Here is a 25,385-nt window from a genome sequence, read left to right as displayed (position 1 = left end):
ATAGATGCTGCCCGACTGGCTGGGTTCCTCCAGAATTTTGTGTGTGCTGTTCTTGATCCATAGTCAGCAGCCTCTGTGACAGCCCACATGGCTCTTTTCTTTGCTGCCCCTGCAATGCCAAGGAGATTGTAGGTTCTGCACAGTGAGCAGCCAGAAAAACCTCTAAACCCTACCTCTATAGGCTTTGCAATGGGCCCTCCACCCCTGCCTCTGGAATTGCTCTACCAGCTCCTGGCTTTCTTATATCTGGTCTTCCCAAGGGACCGTCAGCTCGACCACGACAAGCTGCTTCGAGGTTTCTGACAGAATGACGATGTCAGGCCTCAGGGTTGATGATGTGACAAAGTCAGGGAGAGAAGGAGAGACTTAAATAAAACAAAAATCCCCTCCGTTTCTATTGGAGTCTGATGGCCAAAACTAACCGCAGAAGTAACTTTAACTTGTTTTTATTTTGTTGTAATTGGGTCACATAAAACAACAGATTTACATAATGTGCAACGGAAGCCGTAGAGTCCCACTCGGGTCAGAAAATCCACTAAAACAACGTTCTATTCGGGGACATGCGAAGGAATAATGTGGCTTCTAGAGCAAGCAGGAATTTAATCTTCGGTAATCTGCACAGGTAACAATGATAAAATAATTATCAGATTGGCAGTTGGCATCATGTTAAGTGGGTGAATAAAGCACTTAAATAATGCAAAATTAATCCTTCTGTAAAAGAGAGAGAGAGAGAGAAAAAAAATCAGTTCCTTTCCGCTCCAAAGCACTGCTGAAATTTGATCTGAACCACACCTTTCTCCTCCATCTGCCTGATCTTCATCACTGAAGAACTGTTGGACTCAATTTGCAGCTAAAGATGTCGGCGTTGATTGACTGCAGGGCTAGACTGGGCGTTAGCTCACTGACGGATGTCCTTCCGCCGTTCCTGTTATGGCCTGTTATTGGGGTTTATAAAGATAGCCAGTGTATTTTCAAAAGTGCCACTTCTGAAAACTGAAGTATTCTCAGTCAGTTATGAAGTCCGACCACCATGGCAGTGATACCCTTAATTCTGCATTGTCTGTGGGTAAACTGATCTGCCCTACACAATAAAACCCAGTGTTTAAAAATGGAACGATCGTAATCTTCAATCTCATCGTAATAGAGTGAATCACCTTTCTTGATATACTCCCTGGCACCATTCCTTTTACACCAGACCCACACTTCAGCCTGGTAACCCCCCGCGGTTCACCTGCTGACAGGTAACGTCAGGCAGTGATTCAAACACTGTGGCCTCACACTGTCCTGCATTTCACCCTTGTACATTATTCAATCTTGTTTCTCACCCTTCATCCTCAAACTACTGGCAATAAACCGGCTGCGTTCACAGTCAAAGTTCAGGGTTAAAGCAGACAAGTCGATGTTACGTCACTGGAAAAAAAATGTATCCATTTTAAATGTTCTCATTTCCCGTGGGCCTACAAAATTGTACAAATGAGAGAGTAAAATAGGTTTGGAATATAGCAAATCAAATACAAAAGCTCTGTGAGATATTAATTAGAAAGAAATTAGCCATTTTTTAGTCTGGTCCTATGCAACATTGTTAAGCATTGTAGGTCAGTAAATGCTTCCACTGTGTGCTGGAAAGCAATATTCCAAGTAAAGAGGTGACAGGCTGTGGGACAACTGCCCTGCACTGCACTCAGATCCAAGAGATCTTGATCTCAGTGTCTGGGCCCCAACACTCGTCAATAGCATGAGTGATTTTCTGTAATGTTCACTCCAACTTCCCAAATGACACCCCTTCTCATGCATCTGGTTTGCAGTGTCCACATCTGCCAGTTAAGTACTATGCTCTTTCTGGGGTCTTGTTAATTTGTGCAAGAGATGGTCTCATTCTGGACGAGTTTCTCCAAGTTTTAGGCTGCTGTCCCGTGAAAGCGAGTTCTCCATCACCCTCCGAACAGCTTGATCCACATGGTCAGGAATAGAATTCGACGTTGGTGAAGGAATGTTCCGACCGTCTCGGTGGCTACAGGTTCTCTCCGGGTTGGTACTGGGGCTCTGTGGCTGTGAAGTAGTCTTCCAGGAAGGACTGTAAGTACTCGAAGGTGTGTCTCTCCTCAGGGTCCTTCCTCCAGCACTGGACCATGAGTTCATGAAGAGAGCTCGGGCACCCGTTTGGACACGGCATCCGGTAACCCCGTTCCACCTGTTCCAAAACCTCACGATTGTTCATGCCTGGTGGGGGAGGGAATAACAGGACAAAGAGGGTGAACAGAAGCCAAGGTGTTATCGAACATATAACAGTACAAGCCTTTCGGCCCGCAATTTTCAGTCAACCTTTTAACCTACTCCAATATCAATATAACCCTTCCCACCTACCTGCCTTCCCTCTCACTTTCTTATCACCTGACCGTTTGCTGTATTTTCCCTCCCCCTAACTTTTTTATTCTGGCTTCTTCTCTCTTTCTTTCCAATTACAATGAAGGGTCACAGCCCAAAATATTGACTGTTTATTCCTCTCCATACGTGCTGCCTGACCCACTGAGATCCTCCAGGATCTTCTGTGTGTTGCTCCTTCTTTCCCACTGGAAGTAGAACACACAGCAGTACAGGCCATTTGGCCCACAATGTCCTGCTGAACTTCTAACCTACTTTAAGATCAACCTAACCTTTCCCTCCCACGAAACCCTCCATAAGACTATAAGATATAGGAGCAGAATGAGGCCATTTGGCCCAGCGAGTCTGCTCTGCCATTTCATCATGGCTGATCCATTTCCCTCTCAGTCCAAATCTCCTGCCTTCTCCCTCTAACCCTTCATCCTATCAATCTCTGCTTTAAATATACCCAATGACTCAGCCTCCACAGCTGCCTGTGGCAATGAATTCCACAGATTCACCTCTCTCTGGCTAAAGAAATTCTTCTTCATCTTTGTTTTAAATGGACGCACATCTATTCTGAGGCTGTGCCCGCTGGTCCTAGGCTCCCCCACCATAGGAAACATCCTCTCCATATCCATTCTGTTGAGGCCTTTCAACATTCAATAGGTTTCAATGAGGTCACGCCTCATTCTTCTAAATTCCAGTGAGTAAAGACCCAAACCCATCGATCGGCCATCATATATAACCCTTTCATCCCTGGAATCATTTTCATGAATCTCCTTGGAACCATCTCCAATGTCAACACATTCTTTTTTAAATAAGAGGACCCAAACTGCTCACAATATTCCCAGTGAGTCCTCACCAGTGCCTTACAAAGCCTCAGCACTACATCCTAGCTTTTTTATTCTAGTCCTCTCATAATGATAAATTGGTGGGTTGCTGGGCGACGAAGGGTCTGAAGGGCTTATTCTGTGCTGTATGTCCAAATTTTAAAAGTTAAAAAATTAAACACTAGCGCCTCAGCAGACAGCAGTGTATGATAAGGTCTTATGGTACATCTTCAACTGCTTGGGGCTGCTTTTGCGTGGGTGTGTTCTGCTGTTCTTACCTGGGTACGGAACCCTTCCCTTAGTAACCAGCTCCGTCAAGAGGATTCCAAACGACCAAACATCAGACTTGATTGTAAACTTTCCATAAAGAGCTGCTTCTGGTGCCGTCCACTTTATAGGAAACTTTGCCCCTGTCAAGGAGAGCAAAAGTAATGACCACTCGGCTTTGATCATGAACTTCCAAGTTCCAAGTAAATTTATTATCAAAGTACATGTATGTCATCATGTATAACCCTGTGACTCATTTTCTTGAGGGCATACTCAATACATCCATAATAACCATAATAAAATCAATGAAAGGCTGTATCAATGTGGGCATTCAACCAGAGTGTAAAAGACAACGAACTGTGCAAATACAGAAATAAATAAATAATAATAATAAATAAATAAGCAATAAATATCGAGAACATGAGATGAAGGGTCCCTGAAAAGGAGTCCATAGGTCATAGAAACACATCAGTGGTGGGGCGAGTGAAGTTGAGCGAAGTTATTCCCTTTGGTTCAAGGGCCTGATGGATAAGAGGCAGTAACTGTTCCTGGACCTGGCGGTATGAGTCCTGAGGCTAATGGCAGCAGCAAGAAGGGGGCACGTCCTGGGTAGTGGGGGTCTTTGATGCTGGATGCTACTCTCCTGCAACGATGTTTCATGCAGATCTGGTCGATGATGGGGATGGCTTTACCTGTGAGGGGCTGGGCCATATCCACCACTTTTCGGAGAAATTTCTGTTCAGTTTATCGATCGATCATTTATCATCCAGGACCCCCACTATCTAGGACGTGCAACTTCTCACTGCTACCATTAGGCAGGAGTTACAGGAAACTGATGTTCTACACCGCCAGGTTCAGGAAAGTTATTACCCCTCAACCATCAGGTTATTAAAGCAACCTGCACCATCCTAACCTTACCTCAGCAACAGAACATTACGGTCCGCTTATCTTCCATTGTGTCTTTGTTACTTATGCGATAAGGACTTGCGTTTTTGCATATTTTCACATTGTGGTATAATTTTATGTACAATTTATTACTGCATCACCAGCACCAGCCTACCCACCATCAAGGACATTGATACAGAAAGGTGCAGGAAAAGGACCAGTAACATCACAAAAGAACCCACCTACTCTGCTCATGGATTGTTCGTCCCATTAGGGAGGAGGCTATGCAGCATCCACACCAGGTCCACCAGACTCAAGAACAGTTACTTCCCCCAAGCAGTAAGGCTGATCAACACCTCCACCCACTAACCCACCCCATCACACCTCAATCACCACTACTTGATCATTTCCTGTCAAGTTCACCTTATGTACAGACACTCCAGTGCCTAGTGGCAATTTAGGGACCTACAGTCGATCTATCTACATAAGCTGTCTTTTGGGTGATGGGGTGGAGATACTTCTCCACCAAAGGAGGGGTGAAGAACTTCTTCTTGGGCAAGCTTAGCCTCCCCCCCACCTCCACCACCAATGATCAGGGTCACGTGACATCAGGGGAGCAGGTGGTGGATGGTCGTACGAGCAGCCGGTGCGTATCGCAAGTCCTGGTTATGACGCCAGGCAGACAATCTCTGAAGAGTATTGATAATGGCTGGGGTCACCCATCTTGTAAAGACACTGTCCAGAAGAAGGCAATGGCAGACTGCTTCTGTAGAACAAGTTGCTGAGAATGATCGTGGTCAAGACCATGATCACCCATGTCATCTTGTACTTTGAGTATTAAGACCACGATGTGTAATGGTTTTATAGACCAAATGAGGTCTACCCAGATGCATCGTGGCTTGCCCTATTTCATTTATTATGTGCCAAGTCATATGAGCGGTCATGGTCTTTCCAAGACCATGACTTTTCTTTGGAAGTGGTCTGTCATTGCCTTCTTCAGGGCAGTGTCTTGAAGAGATGGGTGACCCCAGTTGATATCAATACTCTGCAGGGTTGCGAATGCAGCCCAGTCCATCTCAGAAAACAGCCCTCTTCCATTCACTCTCCTGACAGCATACCTCCCACTCTCTTGGGAAAGAAGCCCGCATAATATCCATAGACACATAAGATATAGTCTCGGCTATTTAGCCCATCGAGTCTTTTCTGGCTGATCCATTTTCCCTCTCAGTTCAATCTCCTATCTTCTCCCTGTATTCCTTTATGCCCTGACTAATCAAGAACCTATGAACATCTGCCTTAAACACACCCAATGATTTGGCCGCCACCACCGCCTTTGGCAACAAATTCCACAGATTCACCACCCTCTGGTTAAAGAAATTCCTCCTCATTTTGGTTCTAAACGGACGTCTCTATGTTCTCTGGTAGAAACACCCTCTCCGGATCTACACTGTCAAGGCCTTTTGACATTACATAAGTTTCAATGAGATCCCACCTCATTCTTCTGAAATTCGGTGAATACAATTCTAGAGCCATCAAACACTCTTCATCTGACAAACCCGTCAATACCGGAATCACTTTTGTGAATCTCCTTTGAACCCTCACCAATGCCAGCACATCCTTTCTTAGATCAGGGGCCCAAAACTGCTCACAATACTCCAAGTGAGGCCTCACCAGAGCTTTCTAAAGCCTCAACATTACATCCTTGATTTATATTCTAATCCTGTCGAAATGAATGCAAATATTGCATTTGCCTTCCTCACCACCGAGTCAACCTGCAAATAAGCTTTTTGGGAGTCCTGCATGAGGACTCCCAACAGCCTTTGCATTGCATATTTTTGAATTTTCTCTCCACTTAGAAAAAAGTCTGCACTTTTATTTCTTCTACCAAAGTACATGGCCATGCAGTTTCCAACACTGTATTCCATCTGCCACTTTGCTGTCCAATCTGTGCAGGTTTTTCTCTGCATTTTATCCGTATCTATGTGCTTATGATTCTGCTTTTCATTGCATTGTCCCTCACCATTCCTGCGCACATGACAATACACTGAACTTCACTAGATTTGTTTTAAACGGGACCAGAATTACCGATGACTTCCTGGCAGCATCCCTGTCTGCTGCAGAAATGTGAGAGAGTACACTTTGGTATCCGCAGAAAAGACTCAACATGTCACTAAGGCTTTCAAATCTGTCGGAGTGCAGAAGGGTTACAGCAATTAACGTCAGTCAATAGTCTACAGGAAGAGAGGTGCGCGCTTCAACCACGTAAAGAGCACAAAACCTCAGCATGACTCCAGTTCCGGCAACAATTTCAGGAGTGTATTTCAACTCAGAAGTATAAAGTCTCTGTCAGAGATTCCCAGCAGATGTACTGAAAGAAGCATCCTCAGTCTACTACGGCAGTTCAAATGCGCAGGAGCTAAGAAGCTGCCAAGAGTAGTGGACTCTGCCCAGTACATGGTGGGCACATCACATCCACCACCAGTAGTGTCTCAAAGTTCAACCTTCAAACTTCAAAGTAACTGTTATTATCACAGTACATATATCTCATCGTAAACAACCCTGAGACTCATCTTCCTGCGGGCATACTCAGCAAATCTATGGAATATTAACTATAACAGGATCAGTGAAAGATCAACCAGAGTGCAGAAGACAACAAACTGTGCAAATGCAAGTATAAGTAAATAGCAATAAATAACGAGAACATGAAATAACAAGGTAAAGAGTCCTTGAAGTGAAATAGTTGGTTGTGGGAACATCTCAATGATGGGCAAGTGAGTGCGGTTATCCCCTTTTGTTCGAGAGCCTGATGGGTGAGGGGTCGAGCGCACTGCCTCCAGAAAGTAACATCCATCATTTTGTGTGTGTGTGTGTTGCTCATGGGTTTCAGAATCTGTAGAATCTCATGTGTTTAGGATGTGCATTTGGTATTTTTAATATTAATGAAAATAGTAGTTTAACCCATGACCTCTTCCAGAGAAGAACAAAGGCATCTGACGCATGGGACCACTATCCTGACTTGGGAATAAGCCATCGGTTCTTCATCATCAATAAATCTGCGATCTGGAACTCCCTCTCTAACGGCACACCACCAGATAGACGGCAATGATTCACCTACAGCAGTTAGGGATGGGCGATGAGTGCTGGCATTCCTCACGGCTCCCTCATTTCGTGAGCGTTTGATGGGTCTATGCCTGTATACATTGAAACCGACGGAATGGTGAAAGGCCTAGACTGGATGTGGAGAGTTTAGGACCAGAGGGCACAGCCTCAGGATAGAAATAGGCATCCGTTAGTCATGTGAGACCACGGATTTGCGCCTCAGAAGGGTTTCCAGGGCGCAGGCCTGGGCAGGGTTGTGTGGGAGACCGACAGTTGCCCAAGCTGCAAGCCTTCCCCTCTCCACACCACCGATGTTGTCCAAGGGAAGGGCACTAGGACCCAAGCAGCTTGGCACCGGTGTCGTCGCAGAGCAATGTGTTGTTAAGTGTCTTGTTCAAGGACACAACACGCTGCCTCAGCTGAGGCTCAAACCAGTGACCTTCAGATCACTAGACCAATGCCTTATCCACTAGATCACGTGCCAACAATCAGGATTGAAAGACCTCCCTTTATTTATTGCGGTACAATGTGGAACAGGCCGTTCTGGCCCTTTGAGCCACACCGCCCAGCATCCCCCAACTTAACCCTAGCCTAATCATGGGAAAATTTACGACCAATTAACCTATCAAATGGTCGGTCTTTGGACCTTGGGAGGCAACCGGAGCACCCGGAGGAAACACACATTGTCAAGGGGAGAACGTACAAATTCCTCCCAGGCTGCGGTGGGAATTGAGCCTGGGTTGCCTGTGCTGTAACACGTTGTGCTAACCACCACTACGCTATCTTGCCACCTTTAGAACAGAGATGAGGAGGAATCTTTTCTCCAGAGGGTGGTGAATGTGTGGGATATATTGCCACAGACAGGCATGTTTAAAGCAGTAGTTGATAGGTTCTTGATGAATTGGGGTGGGAAAGGTTATGGGGAGAAGGCAAGAGAATGGGTTTGTGGGGGTAAATGATGGGTGATGAAGCAGACCATGGGCTGAATGGCTTAATTCTGCCCCTATGTCTTATGGTCTTATGGTAAATGAGAAACTAAGCTTCCACACTATTCTCCACAACTTCTGCCATCTCCAAAGGGGTCCTACCACCAAACATAGCTTTACCTCCCCCCACTCCGATTTCTGCAGGGAATGCTCTCTCCGCGATTCCCTCAACAATTTGTCCCTCCACACTGACCTCCAGCCCGGCACTTACCCCTGCAAGTGGTCTGTTACAGCTGCCCACACACCTCCTCCCTCACCCCCATTCAGGGCCCCAAACAGCCCTTTCCAGGTGAGGCAACATTCACCTGCGAATCTGCTGGGGTCGCCTACTGTGTCTGGCGCTCCCGACACAGCCTCCCCTACGTCGGTGAAACCCGGAGTAAACTGGGAGTCCTCCGCACCATCTGCCAAAAGCATATCTTCCCAGTGACAAACATTTTAATCCCCGTTCCCATTCCTGCTCCGGCATGTCAGCCTATGGCCTCCTTTTGTACCAAGACGAGGCCACCCTTAAGGTGGAGGAGCAACACTTCATATTCTGACTGGGTAGCTTCCAGCCTAATGGCATGAATATGAATATTTCTCCTTCTGGTAAAAATAAATTTCCCTCCAGCTCCCCTCTTCTACTCCTCACCCTGACTTCTTACCTCTTCTCACCTGCCCATCACCTCCCCCTGGGCCCCCTTGTCCTTCCCTTTCCCCTGTGGTCCACTCTCCTCTCCAGTCTGATTCCTTCCTCTCCGGCCTTTGACCTTTTCCACCCACCTGGCTTCACCCGTCACCTTCCAGCTAATCTCCTTCCCCCCCCCACCCCCCCACCTTTTCATTCTGGCATCTTCTCCCTTCCTTTCCAGTCCTGAAGGAGGGTCTCGGCCCAAAATGTTGATTGTTTATTCATTTCCATAGGTGCTGCCTGACCTGTGGAGTTCCTCCAGCATTTTGTGTGTGTTGCTTTGAACAAAATCCAACTCCTACTAACCAGGTTACAGTAAACTCGCCGTCTATGCGCTATTTATCTGCAACAAAGTCAACTTCCCAACGATAAAGTGAAGATTGATAAATAGAGGCTGTCCATTACATTTCTGCATTGTTCTTTTAATAAACCATTCTTGTTGGAAATATTTCTACCTGAATATCCCTCTGAAAGTAACACACAAAATGCTGGAGGAACTCGGCAGGTCAGGCAGCATGGAGGGGAATAAACAGTCAATGTTTCAGGCCGAGACTCCTCATGAGGACTGGAAAGGAAAGAGGGAAGGAGCTAGAATAAGAAGTTGGGGGGAAGGGGATGGAATACACGCCAACAAGTGATATGTGAAGCCAGGTGAAGGGGGGAGGAGGATGAAGTAAGAAGCTGAGAGAAGGTGATAGGTGGAAAAGGTAAAGGGCTGAAGAAAAAGGAATCTGATAGGCAAGAGAGTGGACCATGGGAGAACGGCAAGAAGCAGGGGCACCAGAGAAAGGTGAGGAGAAGAGAAGGGGAGAGAGGCGAGCCAGAATGGGGAATGTTAAAAGGGAGAAGGAGGTGAGGTAGAAATTACAGGAAGTTAGACAGATCAATGTCCAAAGTACTGTAATAGTACTTCAGCTGTGAACTGTAACCAGGAGCATGGGTTGTTATGGTTACAATGACATGCGTATCAAATAATCACCTCAGTAAAGTTTATACTGTTTGAGGAAATGATATGAAAGAAGTAATCAAGTCAATAATTCACCAGCAAGCACAACAAGAGATCAGAGAGATAGATTTCCAGCAACAGAACTTGTCACTCTCTAACTAGTCCAATTTATTTATTTGGTTACGGCCTTTCTGGCGCAGCGAGCCTGCATCACCCAATAGCAACCATTTGACCAATTAACTTACTCGCCTGTATGTCTTTGGATTATAAATAAATAAATAGTATCAAGAACATGAGATGAAGAGTCCTTGAGAATGAGTCCAGACGTTGTGGGACATTTCAGTGAAGGGGCGAGTGAAGTTGATTTGAGTCTGGTTCAGGAGCCTGATGGTTGAGGGGTAGTAACTGTTCCTGATCCTGGTGGTGTGAGTCCTAAGGCTTCTGTGTCTTCTTCCTGATGGCAGCAGTGAGAAGAGAGCATGTCCTGGGTGGTGGGGTCCCTGACGATAGGCGCTGCCTTCCTGCAGTGTTCAATGATGGGGAGGGCTTTTCTTGTGATGGACTGTGATGACCGGGCCATAAAGCAACCATATTCTCCATCAAACGTCGAAAGAATTTTGCTAATGTTTTAGATGTCGAATGTCGAATCTACGCAAATTTCAAAGGAAGCAGAGACACTGTGCTTCGGTGCTGAACCCAGATCAGATCCTCCAAAATGGTAACACTGAGGAATTTAAAGTTGACACTCTCCACCTCTGATTCTCCAATGAGAACTGGCCTTGGAGTTGGAGTTGGCCTCTCATTGGAGTTGACCTCTGGTTCCCCCTCCAGAGGCCGTTATCAGCCCCTTGATACTGAGTGAGAGGTTGCTGTGGCTGATGCTGAAACGGATCCCAGGATGCGATGGGACACATCATCAGTGATGTAACGTGGGGTCATCTGGTGTGATTCGGGTCTTTCAACATCAGACATCCTCGCCCAGGTGACCCAGCCAGGGTTGATCAAGCCCTGCTTTGTGTCCCAGCAGCATTGGCCCGTGGGTCACACTTCTTGGCCAACAGCCATCCAGAGGCTTGGCCAGCAGCCTCCGTGACGGTCTTTTGTTAGTGGCTGCCACAATGCCAAGGAGAGAGCAGGTTCTGCAGGGCAAGCAGCCAGCAAATCCTCTACACTCCACCCCTACAGGCTCACATCGTGCCTTCCAACCGTCTCTGGCACCTGCTCTACCAGATGCTGGTATTTGCCTTTCTTACACTCAAATGCCTTATCAGTCCAGTCTTCCCAAGGCACTATCGTGACCACCTGCTTCGAGGTTTCTGACAGAATGACCTCATCAGGCCTCAGGGATGATGACGCAATGAAGTTAGGGAACTTCAGTTGCCAGACAGACGGTGTGGTGAGTGAGCCTGCTGGAGATCTGGGCTGAGGGTGTGGCTGGTCTCCAGCTTTGATAAAGCTGACATTGAGCGTGAGGTTTTTGCGGCACACAGATCAAAGTCCTGGCGCACTCGTAAATCCGCAAGTATACGTTACCTTGTCGGGCTGTGTACTCGTTGTCTTCAATGAGCCTCGCTAATCCGAAGTCCGCAATCTTGCACACAAGGTTTTCCCCGACAAGTATGTTGGCTGCCCGCAGATCTCGGTGAATGTAATTCATCCGCTCGATGTAGGCCATCCCTGCTGCGATCTGAGTGCAACGAGAGAAACTCAGGAATTATTAAAGAAGCAGCACTTAGCAAAACACCCCAAAGATCAAATAAATCACAGCGATTACAGTGGGTGAGCTGAAAGGTCAGTTTGTAATGTGATCATCTCGAAACTAATTGTAGAGGGGTTCTTAAAACGAGCTTGCCATTGCGATGGCTCGCGGGGTACGTACAGACATCCTCTTGACATCTGGGAGTTGGATTTAAATTCTACCCAGTCTAATGGTTTTAAAGTCTCTACATTTGTCTCTGTCTGTTTCCTTTCACATTGTTCTCCCAGGCAAAAGCATTCAAAAGTGCTGGGAATTACCACTGTAATAACTCACTGTTCAGGAAGTTACAGTACTGTACAGAAGTCTTAGGCACATATATAAATATATAGCTAGAATGACTAAAACTTTTGCACAATACTGTAGTAATTTTATGTATTGCACTGTACTGCTGCTGTTGTAAAAAACCAAATTTTATGAGCTATGTGAGTGATGATAAACCTGATTCTGATATGGGTCACTATTGTGGACTGAGAGTGGGAAGGGGACAGGGAGAGGGGAATCATGGTTGGGAAAAGGGGAAGGGAGAGGGGAGGGAGCAGGAAGCACTGGAGAGACATTCTGTAATGATCAATAAACCAACTGTTCGGAATCAAATGAGCTTGCCTGGTGTTTCATGGCTGGATGTGCCTGCACCCTCAGCGCCCCAGCCTCTGGCACTCCTTCTCTGCCACCTCGTGCGGTGCTCCACCCTCACCACTCCCAACAAACTTAGTCCTGCCACATCTACAAACTTGCTCTCCATTCCACGTTAACAAATACCATACTGTTGCAAGGTCTTAGCCGCTCTAGCTATACATACTGCATGTGCCTGAGACCTTTGCACAGTGCTGTATGTCACCACCACTTTCTCAAGCTGGGGGCAATAAATGCAGAAAATGCCACCGGCGTGTAGGCCATGAACACAAACTGTCCATAGGACCATAATGGATTGGCAGAATACAGGTCTTGTCAAAGTATTCAGCCCCAACCCTTTGTCCACGTCAATCAGCAATTCTGATCAATTTAACCGAGAATTTTATTTGTGAATCCATTGCTGCTTTATCACAGTCAAGCCAAAAAAAAAACAGAGAAAACTGTAGAGCGTGAAAAACTAGAAGATCAGAAACTGGAACATCGGCAGTTCAAAAGTATTCATCCTTCTTTGCTCAGTACTTGATTGAATCACTGCTCTCAGCTATTACAGCCAGTAATCTTTTTGGGTAAGTCTCCATTCGCTCTGCGCAATGTGATGGGGCAAGATTTGCCCATTCCTCCTAGCAAAATTGCTCAAGCTGTGCCAGGTTAGTTGGGGAAAGGCAGTGGGCAGCAATCTTGAGGTCTTGCAGGAATTGTTTGATTGGGTTAAGGTCAGGACTCTGACTGGGCCACTCAAGGACATCAGTTTTCTTCATGTGAAGCCACTCCATGGTTTCTCTGGCAGTGTGCTCTGGGCCGTTGTCTTGCTGAAAGATGAACTTCCTCCCCAGTTTAAGGTTTCTGGTGGAGGTTAGCAGATTTTTATCCAGGATCTCTCTGTATTTAGCAGCATTCATCTTTCCATCCATTCCATCCTGACCAGATTTCCAGTCCCTGCTGCTGAAAAGCATCTCCACAGCACAACGCTACCTCCGCCATACTTTACAGTAGGGATGGTGCTCCTGGTAATTGCGCAGTATTAGATTTATGCCAAATGTGCCAATCAGTGTTGAGGTCAAAAATGTTCCATTTTAATCTCATCCCACCATATGACCTTCCTCTCCATTTTTCACTGTCTTCTCAGTGATGCTCTGGAAAGTCTTTACAGGCAAGCACATGCTCTTTTTTACCGGTGTCTGGTGCCCACTGCCGTTCCCCAGCTAACCTGGCACAGCTTGAGCAATTTTGAAAGGAGAAACGGGCAAATCTTACTCCATCACATTGTGCAAAGCTAAAGGAGACTTATCCAAAAAGATTACTGGCTGTAATAGCCGCGAGAGGTGGTCCAGCCAAATACTGAAGAAAGAGGGATGAATACTTTTGAACTGTGTATGTTTCAGTTTTTGAATTTTTAGTTTTTTAAGCTTTACAATTTTCCCTATTTTTTTGGGGCTATACTGTGAAAAAAGAGCATGGGATTCACATATAAACATTCTTAGCTAATCGATCAAAATCCCTGGTTGTAATACTCATTCATGAGAGCAAAGGTTTGGGGCTTATTGATTCTACAAGGCACTGTATATTGACAGGGACACCAGGAATATTTGGACTTTACTTATTCATAAGATACATCAATGATTTACATAATGGAATCAAATGTCACATTTCAAAGTTTGCCACTGATGCAAAACTGGGTGGGATTCTGAATTTTCATTTCGAGATGCAGTCCAGAACAGGCCCTTCCAGTGCAGAACAGGCCCTTCCAGTGCAGAACAGACTTTTCCAGTGCGGAACCAGGCCCTTCCAGTGCGCAACAGGCCCTTCCAGTGCAGAACAGACTTTTCCAGTGCGGACCAGCCCTTCCAGTGTAGAACAGGCTTTTCCAGTGTAGATCAGGCCTAATCTCAGTACAATTAACCTACTAACAGGGACGTCTTTGGGCTGTGGGAGCAAGCTGCAGCACTCAGGAGAACCCCACGTGCACACGGGAAGGAATGTACAAACTTGCTTACAGAGGTCGCAGGAACTGAACTCACGCTAACCGCTACACTACTCTGGCACGAGGAGCTTTCCAAATCACTTCCACAGAGTAACGCACACAAAATGCTGGAGGAGCTCAGCAGGTCAGGCAGCATCTATGCTGAGGAACAAACAGTTGCTGTTTTGGGCTGAGACCCTTAAATGGGACTGGAATTATATATTTATTGAGATACAGGGCAGCGAAGGCTCTTCTGGCCATTTGAACCGTGCCACCCAGCTATCCCCATTTAACCCTAGCCTAATCACAGGACAATTTACAATGCCTAATGAATCTATGAACCAGTATGTCTTTGGACTGTGGGAAGAAACCACAGCTCTCGGAGGAAACCCGCGTGGCTACGGGGACAACGTACAAACTCCTTAAAGGCAGCAGCAGGAATTGAACCCGGGTCACCTGTTCTGTAAAGTGTTGCGCTAACCGCTGGGCTATCGTACCACCTAACCTATTGAAGGAAGGGTTTGCATTGGCATATGACTCTTTCGATGGCAAGTGAAATATTACTGAAATAAACTGTATTCTGCAACGTCGCAATTACATTAGAACACTAAATGCAAAACCACTCCACCACCATGCTGAGGAGGGAGAGGAGCCGGGGAGGAGGAGGAGGAGTACAAGCTGCCAGGCACATGACAGGACTGATCGAGGAGAATGTGAATAAACATGTCCAACAGCCCACTGCATTGTAGCGTAGTGGCTAGCACGACATGTTACGCTGCCAGTAGATTGGTGGGCATGGCTTGAAGACCAGAGGGACCGATTCTGTGCAGCGTCTCTACAAATAAATAAATCTGCTTGGATGGATCAGAATCAGAAACAGGTTTAGTGCGTCGTGAAATTTGTTGCCTTTGTGGCAGCCGTACAATGCAATACATTATCATAGAGAAAACATGTATTACAGAACTTATACATACATTAAATAGATAACTTTAGTAAATTGGGTGGATGAGACTACAACCAGGGGTCATGGGTTAAGTTTGGAAAGTGAGAAGTTTAAGGGGAACATGAGGGGAAACTTCTTCACTCAGAGGCTGATGAGAGTGTGGAACGAGCTGCCAGTGCAAGTGGTGCTTGTGTGCTTGATTTCAATGTTTACGAGAAGTTTGGACAGGGACATGGATGGTAGGGGTGTGGAGGGCTACGGTTCTGGTGCAGGTCGATAGGAGCAGGCAGCTTAAATGGTTTCAGCATGGACTAGATGGGCCAAAGGGCCTGTACTTTTCCATGCCTCTAAATAGTGTAGAAAGAGAAGTGAGGTAGTGTTCATGGGCTCAATGCCCATTCAGAAATGTGAGGGCAGAGGGGAAGAAGCTGTTCCTGAGTCTATTCCAGTAAAACCTGCTTCTGGATACAAAGGCACACAGTCCCACTGCAGTGATACGCACCGCCACCCGAGTGAAAGCACCGATACAAAAGCCCTCCATAGTACCTGCGCTGCCATATCGACCAGCTGTGGCAGTTTTAATATCCTCCCATCGCCATCCTTTAGAAAATCAAGCAAACTCCCTGGAAAGGAAAGAAGATGACTTATCAAAACTTAAATCAGGATTTCAATCTCTTCCTCCGATAGTCTGACTGTCACTAAGCTGGGCTGGATTTCAATGAACTTGGGTAGTCTCTCTTTAAGTACCATTGGCACAGACCTACAGGAGCTGTATGCCTGAAGACAGAAGGAAGCATTGATGTGCAGATGTTGGACATCACTGCACTTGTCCAGGGTCCACATCATTAGAGATCAAACACAGAGAGAGGTCAGAAATGACCTCACGGACTCTGAAAACCTCAGGACAATTTCCCTAGTGTTTGATTTACCACGAAATCTTCTCAGATACCAGAACCCAGAGCAGCCCCCCCCCCCCCACCCCCAGCTCTGTTTATCTTCTCAAATTATATGGTTCTTTTTCGAGGGCATGTTATACACACTCAGCAGTCCTGGAGAGGTGGTTAGTGCTTGTAGGAACAATTTTACATTCAGTCAGCCTCTAAATTATTCATGACACACTGCAATAGCTGAAAGCTGAGGAGTTTCCCACTGCAACATCTTATAAAGAAACTGTGGCCTACAAGGACAGAGTTCCTCACAGAGCTTGTAATATTACACTGGGTGTGGTCACGCTTGTTTTTTTCCCCTTTGCAAGACGAATAAGTATTTCTTTTGGGTGGAACGAAAGTTGCTCCATTTTTTTGTTGTCGAGATGGTAGAGGGCACATCTGGAGAATCATGTCATTTACTCCGATAAACACCCTCGGTTCCTGCTGGGTCTCCGCTGCCTTCCTGTCTGTGTCATTTACTCTGGTAAACGGACGGTGAGAGTTCAGCGCTGACTGCCTTCCTTCTGATCGCTGCAGGAGGAGTCTGTGAGTGGCCTATCGCTGTGAGGCTCGCTGTAGGCCTCTCTGCCTCGTGAGGGGTCCCTCTCTTTCAATGAATGTCGCTTATGGATTGCATTGTTGTGTTTATGGACGGCGGACATTTTCAGACTGATGGTTTTATATTCTGTGATTTTTTTTTGATCGCCGGTTCCTTCTCTGTTTTGTTTTCAGAGTTGAGGGTGTTTGGGGATTGATGTCCTGTTAGTTTTTTGAGAGGGGGGATGGGTTGTTTTTTGGGGGTCGATGTTCTTGTTCCATTTTTGTGCAGGAGGAGGGGGGGTTTTGGGGGGTTGATGATCGGGATGCTGTTCTTTTTTATATGGGGGAGGGTTTCATACTTCTCTCTGATAGCCTTTCATGTTCTGACTTTGGTTCGTGGCTATCTGGAGAAGACAAATTTCAGAGTGGAATACGGATACATGGTTTGATAATTAATGAACCTTTGAAACTCCCTCTGTTCCTGCTGATGGGAGACACAAGTGGGTCTCCACTGCCTTCCTGTTTGTTGTTCCCTTCTTCACTTTCCAACATTTTTATGGATTGTATTCATTAACACATAATTAATTACAAGGTATTTTACAATTATATTAACATCAATGCCATAAATTTTCTAAATAAACATACCACAACCTTTACTTTGAAACATCTTAGAGCTTCAAAGTGTTTACATTGTCAGTGTTTCAAGTTACAACACTGTTATAAATTGTAAAACAAACACAGAATGATAGTAGCTCATTGTTAATAAACCGCTGGCTTGCTGAATGCCAACACAATCTAGTCAAAACATTTTATTTTTGCCATTATACCTATCAGTTGTTTAGACTGTCTGACATTGTTTACTTGTCTTTTGAGTTGTGGTTTGAGTTTGTTTATAAAATATGTGATTTTTCAATTTTCATTCTAAATATTCATAGTATGCTTATTACAAAAAAAATTATTATTTAAAGTGCTGCACACTTTCCAGGCCACGTAAAAATTTCCTGCTCAAAGCAATGGTTGTTCTGTGTAACTGTAAAAAATATATCAGAGGGAACATTGGTAAAACTGGCACAAAGATTAAGAGAGGTAAAATAGATTATGAGAGTAAACTGGGAGGGAACATAAAACTGATGAGGGTTAAAGGTTTAGCGACGACAGATGTAGATGTTCTGCAGTCAGAAACATGGGAAATTATAACAGGGAGCAGATAATAAACAACAGGATAAATAAACACAAGCTGTAGTTCTATCTGCATGAAAGGGGACACAAATGCCCTTGCGGATAATTTAGAGAATTAAGAGTCCCGAGACAGGGCGGGACTGAAGAAAGTCAGTACTAGCAATGAAATAATCAGCAATGGAAAAAGTACAGACACTGCACAGAGCAACAGACACAAAATGCTGGGGGAACTCAGCAGGTCAGGCAGCGTTGATGGAGATGAATAAACAGCGGATGTTTCGGGCCGAGACCCTTCATCGGGACTTCATTACAAAGCATGCTTGGAAGTGGCCATTGAAATTGTGGGTTCATGGGGGTGGGGAGGAGAGTGGGTCACCTGTTCCATTGTAGCCAGTGCTGTTCTGCCAAGCACCGGGGGCATACTCTATTGGCGCTAGGACTTGATGACCTGAGTTACAGGGAAAGGTTGAACAGCTTAGGACTTTACTCCTTGGAGCCTAGGAAATTGAGAGGAGATTTGATAGAGGCATACAAAATTACGAGGGGTATAGATAGGGTAAATGCAAGCAGGCTTTTTCCGCTGAGGTTGGGTGAGACTAGAACCAGATGTCATGGGTTAAAGGTGAAAGGTGAAATATTTAAGGGGAACATGAGGGAGAACTTCTTCATTCGGAGGTTGATGAGTGTGTGGAATGATCTGCCAGCGCAAGTGATGGATGCGAGTTCTATTTCAACGTTTAGGAGAAGTTTGGATAGGTACATGAATGGTAGTGGTATGGAGGCTAAGGTCTGGGTGCTGGGCGATGGGAGCAGCCAGTTTAAATGGTTTCGGCATGGACTAGATGAACAACACATACACAGAGTGCTGGAGAGACTCAGCATGTCAGACAGCATCTACAGAGGAGAATCAACTGTCAAGGTTTTAGGCAAAGACCATTCAACCTCCCTAGATTGTGAGGTCCAGAGTCCACATGGACACGCACAAAATGCTGGAGGAACTCAGCAGATCAGGCTATGGAGAGTTCCCTTATTCCTGATGAAGAGTCTCAGCTGAAACATCAACTGATGCTGCCTGACCCTCTGAGTTCCTTCAGAATTTTTTTGTGTGTTATTTTAGATTTCCAGAATCCGTACTGAAGAATCTTTCTCGTCATACCAGGTAGGATGATCAGTGTTGAGATCACAGCCACGCAAGACAGAAATGACGACTGAGAAGTAACTGGGGGAATGGGACTGATGAGATTGCTCTGAAAGATGGGACTGATTCAATGGGCTGAATGGCCTCATACCACATATTATGAAAATTAAGTATAATATCTTCAAGACCGTAGATAACACAAAGCTGCTCTGAGGGGTGCAGAAAGCAGGATATGAGAAGACCATATGACATAGCAGCAGAATTAGGCCATTTGGCCTATTGAACCTGCTCTGCCGTTTCATCGTGGCTGATTTAATATTCCCCTCAAGCCCATTCTCCTGCCTCCTCTTAACCTTGACACCCTTTCTAATCAGGAACTATCAACTTCTGCTTTAAATGTACCCAATGACTTGGACTGTGGCAATGAGTGTTCGTTCATTCGTTATGCACCATACTGTAGGACATGGGTAATCGTGGCTTTTCCATGACCATGATTGTTCTTGGCTAATTTTCTACAGAAGTGGTTTGCCATTGCCTTCTTGTGGGCAGTGTCTTTACAAGACGGGTGACCCCCGCCCCCCCCCCCCCCAGCCAGTATCAATATTCTTTGTCTGCCTGGCGTCAGTGGTCACATAACCAGTGCACCAGTTGCTCATACGACCATCCATCACCTGCTCCCATGGCTTCGTGTGACCCTGATGGTGGGGTGGGGGGTGTGGGGGGGGGAACGGAGCCTACACCTTGCCCAAGGGTGACCTGCAGCCCAGCGGAACGAAGGAGCGTCTGGTAGAAACCCATCTCCCCCCCTGCCACTCACAGGCAATAACATTCCACGGATTCACCACCCTCATTGCATTTGCCTTCTCAACCTGCAAGTTAATCTTTAGGGAATGCTGCGTGACAACTCTTTGCACCTCTGAATTTTGAATTTTCTCCTGTTTAGCTTTTATTCCTTCTACCAAAGAGCATGACACTGTATACCACCTGCCCTCTCCTAATCTGTCTAAATCATTCTGGAGACTCGCTGCTTCCTCAACACTACCAGCCCCTCCACCTATCTTTGTATTGTCTACAAACGTGACCAAAACACTGTCAATTCTGTCATTCTGACCTGCTTCATCACACAAAGAATCCATTGCCATTGAATGTGAAAGGGTCATCAACCACCAAGCAATGGTACAGGAAGCACGAGAGACGCACGGACACGTGGCACGTAGGGAAGGACTACGGTTACCTTGCGTCATGAACTCTGTGACAATGTAGATGGGCTCCTCGGAAACCACAGCGTAGAGCTGCACCAGCTTGTCGTGACGCAGTCGCTTCATTATCTGGGCCTCCTCGAGGAATGCTTCCGGCGACATGGTGCCCGGCTTCAGAGTCTTCACCGCCACCTTGGTGGTGCCGTTCCACGTGCCTAAACCCAGCCAGGCACAGGGAGAGAGCGAACAAAAGCAGGTTATCCACAAGAAGCGTTTGGCGCTGGGGTGGAACGAGTGGTGAGGGATGGATGTGGAAAGTGATGGGATGGTGTGCCATGCTTCTAGAAAGTCTTAACCCTCTCTATTAATTCTACGCTCTTAAAGAGTTGCCCTGAACCTACACTAGGAGGTGCCTGGGGTCGAAGCCTCCAGGCCAATCACGTTGAACCCCAACTGAGAGGAGGTGAGTGAAATGAGGCCAAGCCGTGACCCGACAGATGCGGCCTCTCTATCTCCCAACCTTGGGTACAGGGCAGCACCCTGGGTGGGATGTGGCCAGGGCAGGTAATCAAAATGACAGGCAGCACCCTCACACCCCCCTCAACCTATTCCACCCTCTGCTTCTCAGGTAAGCTGCAGTGAAGGGGGCTGGGGTGGTGGGGGGGGGGTTCTCCAGGCGAGGAAATACAAACTTTCCTCATGGGGCTTATGGGGGTGGGAGGGGTGTTTGAGGGTTAACGATGGAGGAAGGCAAACTGAACACATTTAAAAACTTTCCTCATGGGGCTTATGGGGGTGGGAGGGGTGTTTGAGGGTTAACGATGGAGGAAGGCAAACTGGACACATTTATAAACTTTCCTCATGGGAGAGGTTGGGGGTTAACAGAGGAAGACAGTTGGGCACATTTGGGCTTTCCTGGGCTCAACCCTTTTCCTGAAATCTTCCACAAAAAAAACAATTCGCGAAAATCATACACTACTCTTCCCAAAAAACACCTCTCTGGAATATTGCCGGGCAATTACTTTTGTGTGTGGGAAAGCCAGCCAACCCAACCAGCGAAAACTCAAAGCTGCCAAAGACAGAAAGGGAGCTGCATGTTGCAAGGCCTCCAAGCCGACCACAACCTTGCCCTGATCCGGAGGCTTTTGTGTCCTTAAGGCCCAGAGAGCAATGCTGGCTGGAGTCAGGGCGTTATGCTTTGGCTCTTGGTAGGATCACCCCTGCCAAACGGGTCAAAGGGCAGAGGCCAGACTAAGAGTGGTCCACCGGTTCTCCAGCTTTGGGGAGTTCAGCTCAGGGCTAACAACCCTGACGGGTAAAACAAAACTATGGTGGAAAAGTAATGAAGAATCCTTCTACACAGACAGAAAAAGGGGACCTTCTTTGCTGCCTTAAACGGCAGCAGCGTAACTGGCAGGTGTATCTTGCAGGGGTTCTAAACCTGGCATCCATGGGCTCCTTGCTTAAAGGTATTGGTTCATGACATAAAAAAGGTTGGGAAGTCCTTTCTTAGACCAATATAGCACAGAAGCAGGCCAATTGGCCCAACATATCAATGCCATCATCTACGTTAGTCCCATTTGCCTGCATTTGACCCATATTCCTCTTACGGGGATCATGCTAGCGTAAGACTATTGTAGTGCCAGTGACCCCGGTTCAATTCCCACCACTGTCTGTAAGGAGATGGTAATTCTCCCTGTGATCACATGGGTTTCCTCTGGGTGCTCCTGTTCCCACATTCCAAAGGTAGGTTAATTGGTCACATGGTGTAATTGGGTGGTATGGGCTCGTTGGGCTGTATCTCTAAATAAAGTAAAAATGAAAATCAGCTGTCCAGCTATCGCTTAAATTCTGATTTTGTAACCAGCTCTACCACTCCATAAATAACAAATTATAATGCATTCTCAATAAATATAGCTCTGGTAATCAATCATATTGGGCATGGGATCAAAAATATCACTTTCTTTAAGAAACACTCATTTTTTTATGCACAAAGCATAGAATCAAAATTTGTGTCATGGGATGTCATTGCCTCTGAGCTCCTCGTTACTAATTTCAGGGAGTCATTATGATACCTGTGGCTTGTGACTTTGCACACTGATTAAGTTGCCAGTGAGTTTACGTTTCCATTTTTGGCTGAAATGTGAACTAGCAGAGGCCTGTCTAAAGGGAGAGTGATATTTTACCAATCCAGGAACTGGTAATAAGAGCCACAAGGGACACACCCATCTATCAGCATTTTGACCAAATAGGAGAGGATTAGTCCAGTTGTGAATGGGGAGATGGGAAGACATGCAGTGGAAGTTTAACAGGTTAATGTATACTGATGGCTTGTCAATTGACTTGCTCATTGTATCGAATCTCAATGGCCGATCCCAGCCTCGTCACTCCTGCAATGAACTCAAGAGATTCTGCAGATGCGGCAAATCCAGAGCGACACACACAAATTGCTAAGGAACCCGGCCGGTCAGGCAGCCTCTATGGAGAGGAATGGACAGTTCCTGTTGCGGGCTGACACCCTTCACCAGGACTAGAAAGGAAGGGGGCAGAAGGCAGAATAAGAAGATGGGGGAAGGGCCTCAGCTATCACCAGCTTGTACTCCTCCCCCTTCCCCCACCTTCTTCTCCCCCTCTGCCATCTGATTTCTGAATGGATATTGGACCCATGAACACTACCCAACTACTTTCTTAAAATTTCTGTTTCTGTGTACTTACTTAATGTACACTTACTGTAATTGATAGATTTTTTTTCTATATTTATCATGTATTACATTGTACTGCTGCCACTAATTTAACTGATTTCATGACATATGCCGGTAATACTAAACCTGATTCTAATACTGATTATGGCTTCTAACCCCTTCCTTTCCAGTCCTGGTGATGGGTCTCGTTCTGAAATGTTGCTCCATAGACACTGCCTGACCTGCTGAGTTCCTCCAGCATTTGTGCGCGCGACTGCTACATCTTTCCGGGTCTTTGTTTAAAGAAAGTATCAGGAAAACGATTCATCATCTTACCCATGAACACGTCTCCGAAGCACCCCTGACCAAGTTTTTTGTCCAAGGTTAGGGATTGCCGGTTTATCTCCCATGCATCTTTACCCAGTCCCCGAGTCTGTGGTACCTCACCCGGACAAACCTTGGTTAACACTTGGCACAAACCATCAGTATGATCTGCAGGGAATGGATGCAATGGAGGGATAATGTAATCAGGGTCACATGCATTAGTATCCACAGGACCTGCAGCTACTGATGACGCTATTGGAACCTTTTGCTTAACACATTATTCTCAGTTTTCTGGCCGCAGAGAAATTGTCAGCCGGTTTGGAATGCTAAAGCTCAAAGTTTAAAGTAAATTTATTATCAAAGTACATAATATGAAGGTAAGACAGTGGCTATTATTTCATTTGGAGTTTCAGGAGATTTGATTTGTCACCTAGAACAGTCAAAAACTTCTACAGATGTACTGTGGAGAGCATTCTGACTGGTTGCATCCCTGTCTGGTACATGAGGATGGGAGAGTGGTTACCGTACAGGATCGAAATAGGCTGCAGAGACTTGTAAACTCAGTCAGCTCCATCATGAGCACTGGCCACTGTAGTATCCAAGGCATCTTCAAGGTGGCATCCGTCATTAAGGACCCCCATCACCCAGTACATGCCCTGTTCTCATTGCTACCATCAGGGAGGAGGTACAGAAGCCTGAAGGCACACACTCAGTGATTCAAGAACAGCTTCTTCCCCTCTGCCAAACAATTTCTGGACGGACATTGAACCTATGAACACTACCTCACTACTATTTTATTTCTGTTTTTGCACTACTTATTTAATTTAACTATATATATATATATATTTGTGTGTGTGTGTGTGTGAAAGAGAGAGACAGTGTGTCTGTGTGTATACACTGTATTCAGCTTTTTTCTATATATCATGTATTACATTGAACTGCTGCTGTAAATTTAACAAATTTCACGACATATGCTGGTAATATCAAACCTGATTCTGATTCTCTTCTCACCGCTGCCATCAGGTAAAAGGTACAGGAGCCTCAGGACTCATACCACCAGGTTCAGGAACAGTTACTTACCCCTTAACCATCAGAGGATAACTGCACTCATCTATTGAGATGTTCCCATAACCAATGGTCTCACTTTAAGGACACTTTATCTCATTATCTCATGTTCTCGTTATTTATTGCTATTTATTTATATTTGCATTTGCACAGTTTGTTGTCTTCTGCACTCTGGTTGGTCTTTCATTGATCCTGTTATAGTTACTATTCTGTAGATTTGTTGAGTATGCCCGCAGGAAAATGAATCTCAGGGTTGTATATGGTGACATACATGTACTTTGATAATAAAATGAACTTCGAACTTTGAACATATACAACCCTGAGATTCATTTTCTTCTGGGTATACTCAATAAATCTATAGGATCATAATCATATTCAAAAGACCACCCAACTGGGGCATTCAACCAGAGTGCAGAAGGCAACAAACTGTGGAAACAGAGAAAAATAGACATAATAATAAAAAATAAGCAATAAATATCGAGAACATGAGATAAAGAGTGCTTGAAAATGAGTCCACTGGTTGGGGGAACATTTCAATGATGGGGCAAGTGTAGTTATCCCCTTTGGTTCAGGAGCCTGATGGTTGAGGGGTATTCACTGTTCCTGAACCTGGTGGTGTGAGTCTTGAGGCTCCCCCACACCTTCTTCCTGATGGCAGCAGTGAGAAGAGAGCACGTTCTAGGCGGTGGAGGGTCCCTGATGATAGATGCTGCTTTCCTGCGACAGCATTTCATGTAGACGTGCCCAATGGTTGGGTGGGCTTCAAAAGGAGCAAATTGAGTGAAGATCTGTTGGAATCAGAATGGGAATTGGTTTATTATGGTCTCATGCCCCAAGGTATAGTGATAAGCTTGTCTTTCGTGCCGTTCATACAGGTCAGATCATAACACAGTGCATTGAGATAGATCAATAACAGAACGCAGAATAAAGTATAACAGCTACAGAGAAAATGATGTAGAAAAAAACAAGAGATTGTGTAGAGGCT

At 45.7% G+C, this 25,385-nt stretch overlaps 1 protein-coding gene across 7 annotated transcripts in view; it reads right to left on the bottom strand.

Moving 5' to 3' along the window:
* Window positions 1-436: 436 nt before the first annotated feature.
* Window positions 437-25,385, bottom strand: part of LOC132380411 (tyrosine-protein kinase Fyn-like) — a 300,099-nt gene continuing 275,150 nt past the window's right edge. For 5 of the 7 annotated variants that reach the window (XM_059949171.1, XM_059949173.1, XM_059949172.1 and 2 more), the window contains 5 exons: window positions 20,366-20,545; window positions 15,892-15,968; window positions 11,584-11,737; window positions 3,473-3,604; window positions 437-2,220 (listed from right to left, as the gene is read on the bottom strand). In XM_059949171.1, the coding sequence (XP_059805154.1) occupies window positions 2,012-2,220; window positions 3,473-3,604; window positions 11,584-11,737; window positions 15,892-15,968; window positions 20,366-20,545 (752 nt within the window). In that variant the 3' untranslated portion in view covers window positions 437-2,011. Of the gene's footprint in view, window positions 2,221-3,472; window positions 3,605-11,583; window positions 11,738-15,891; window positions 15,969-20,365; window positions 20,546-23,347; window positions 23,504-25,385 lie in introns of all 7 variants that reach the window. The other 2 variants (XM_059949176.1, XM_059949170.1) reach the window with 1 other exon arrangement.

This window comes from Hypanus sabinus, chromosome 24 (assembly GCF_030144855.1).
Source record: "Hypanus sabinus isolate sHypSab1 chromosome 24, sHypSab1.hap1, whole genome shotgun sequence".
Lineage (NCBI taxonomy): Eukaryota > Metazoa > Chordata > Chondrichthyes > Myliobatiformes > Dasyatidae > Hypanus > Hypanus sabinus.
Note: the sequence above shows the minus strand (reverse complement) of the source record. Positions and strands in the feature narration are given on the sequence as shown.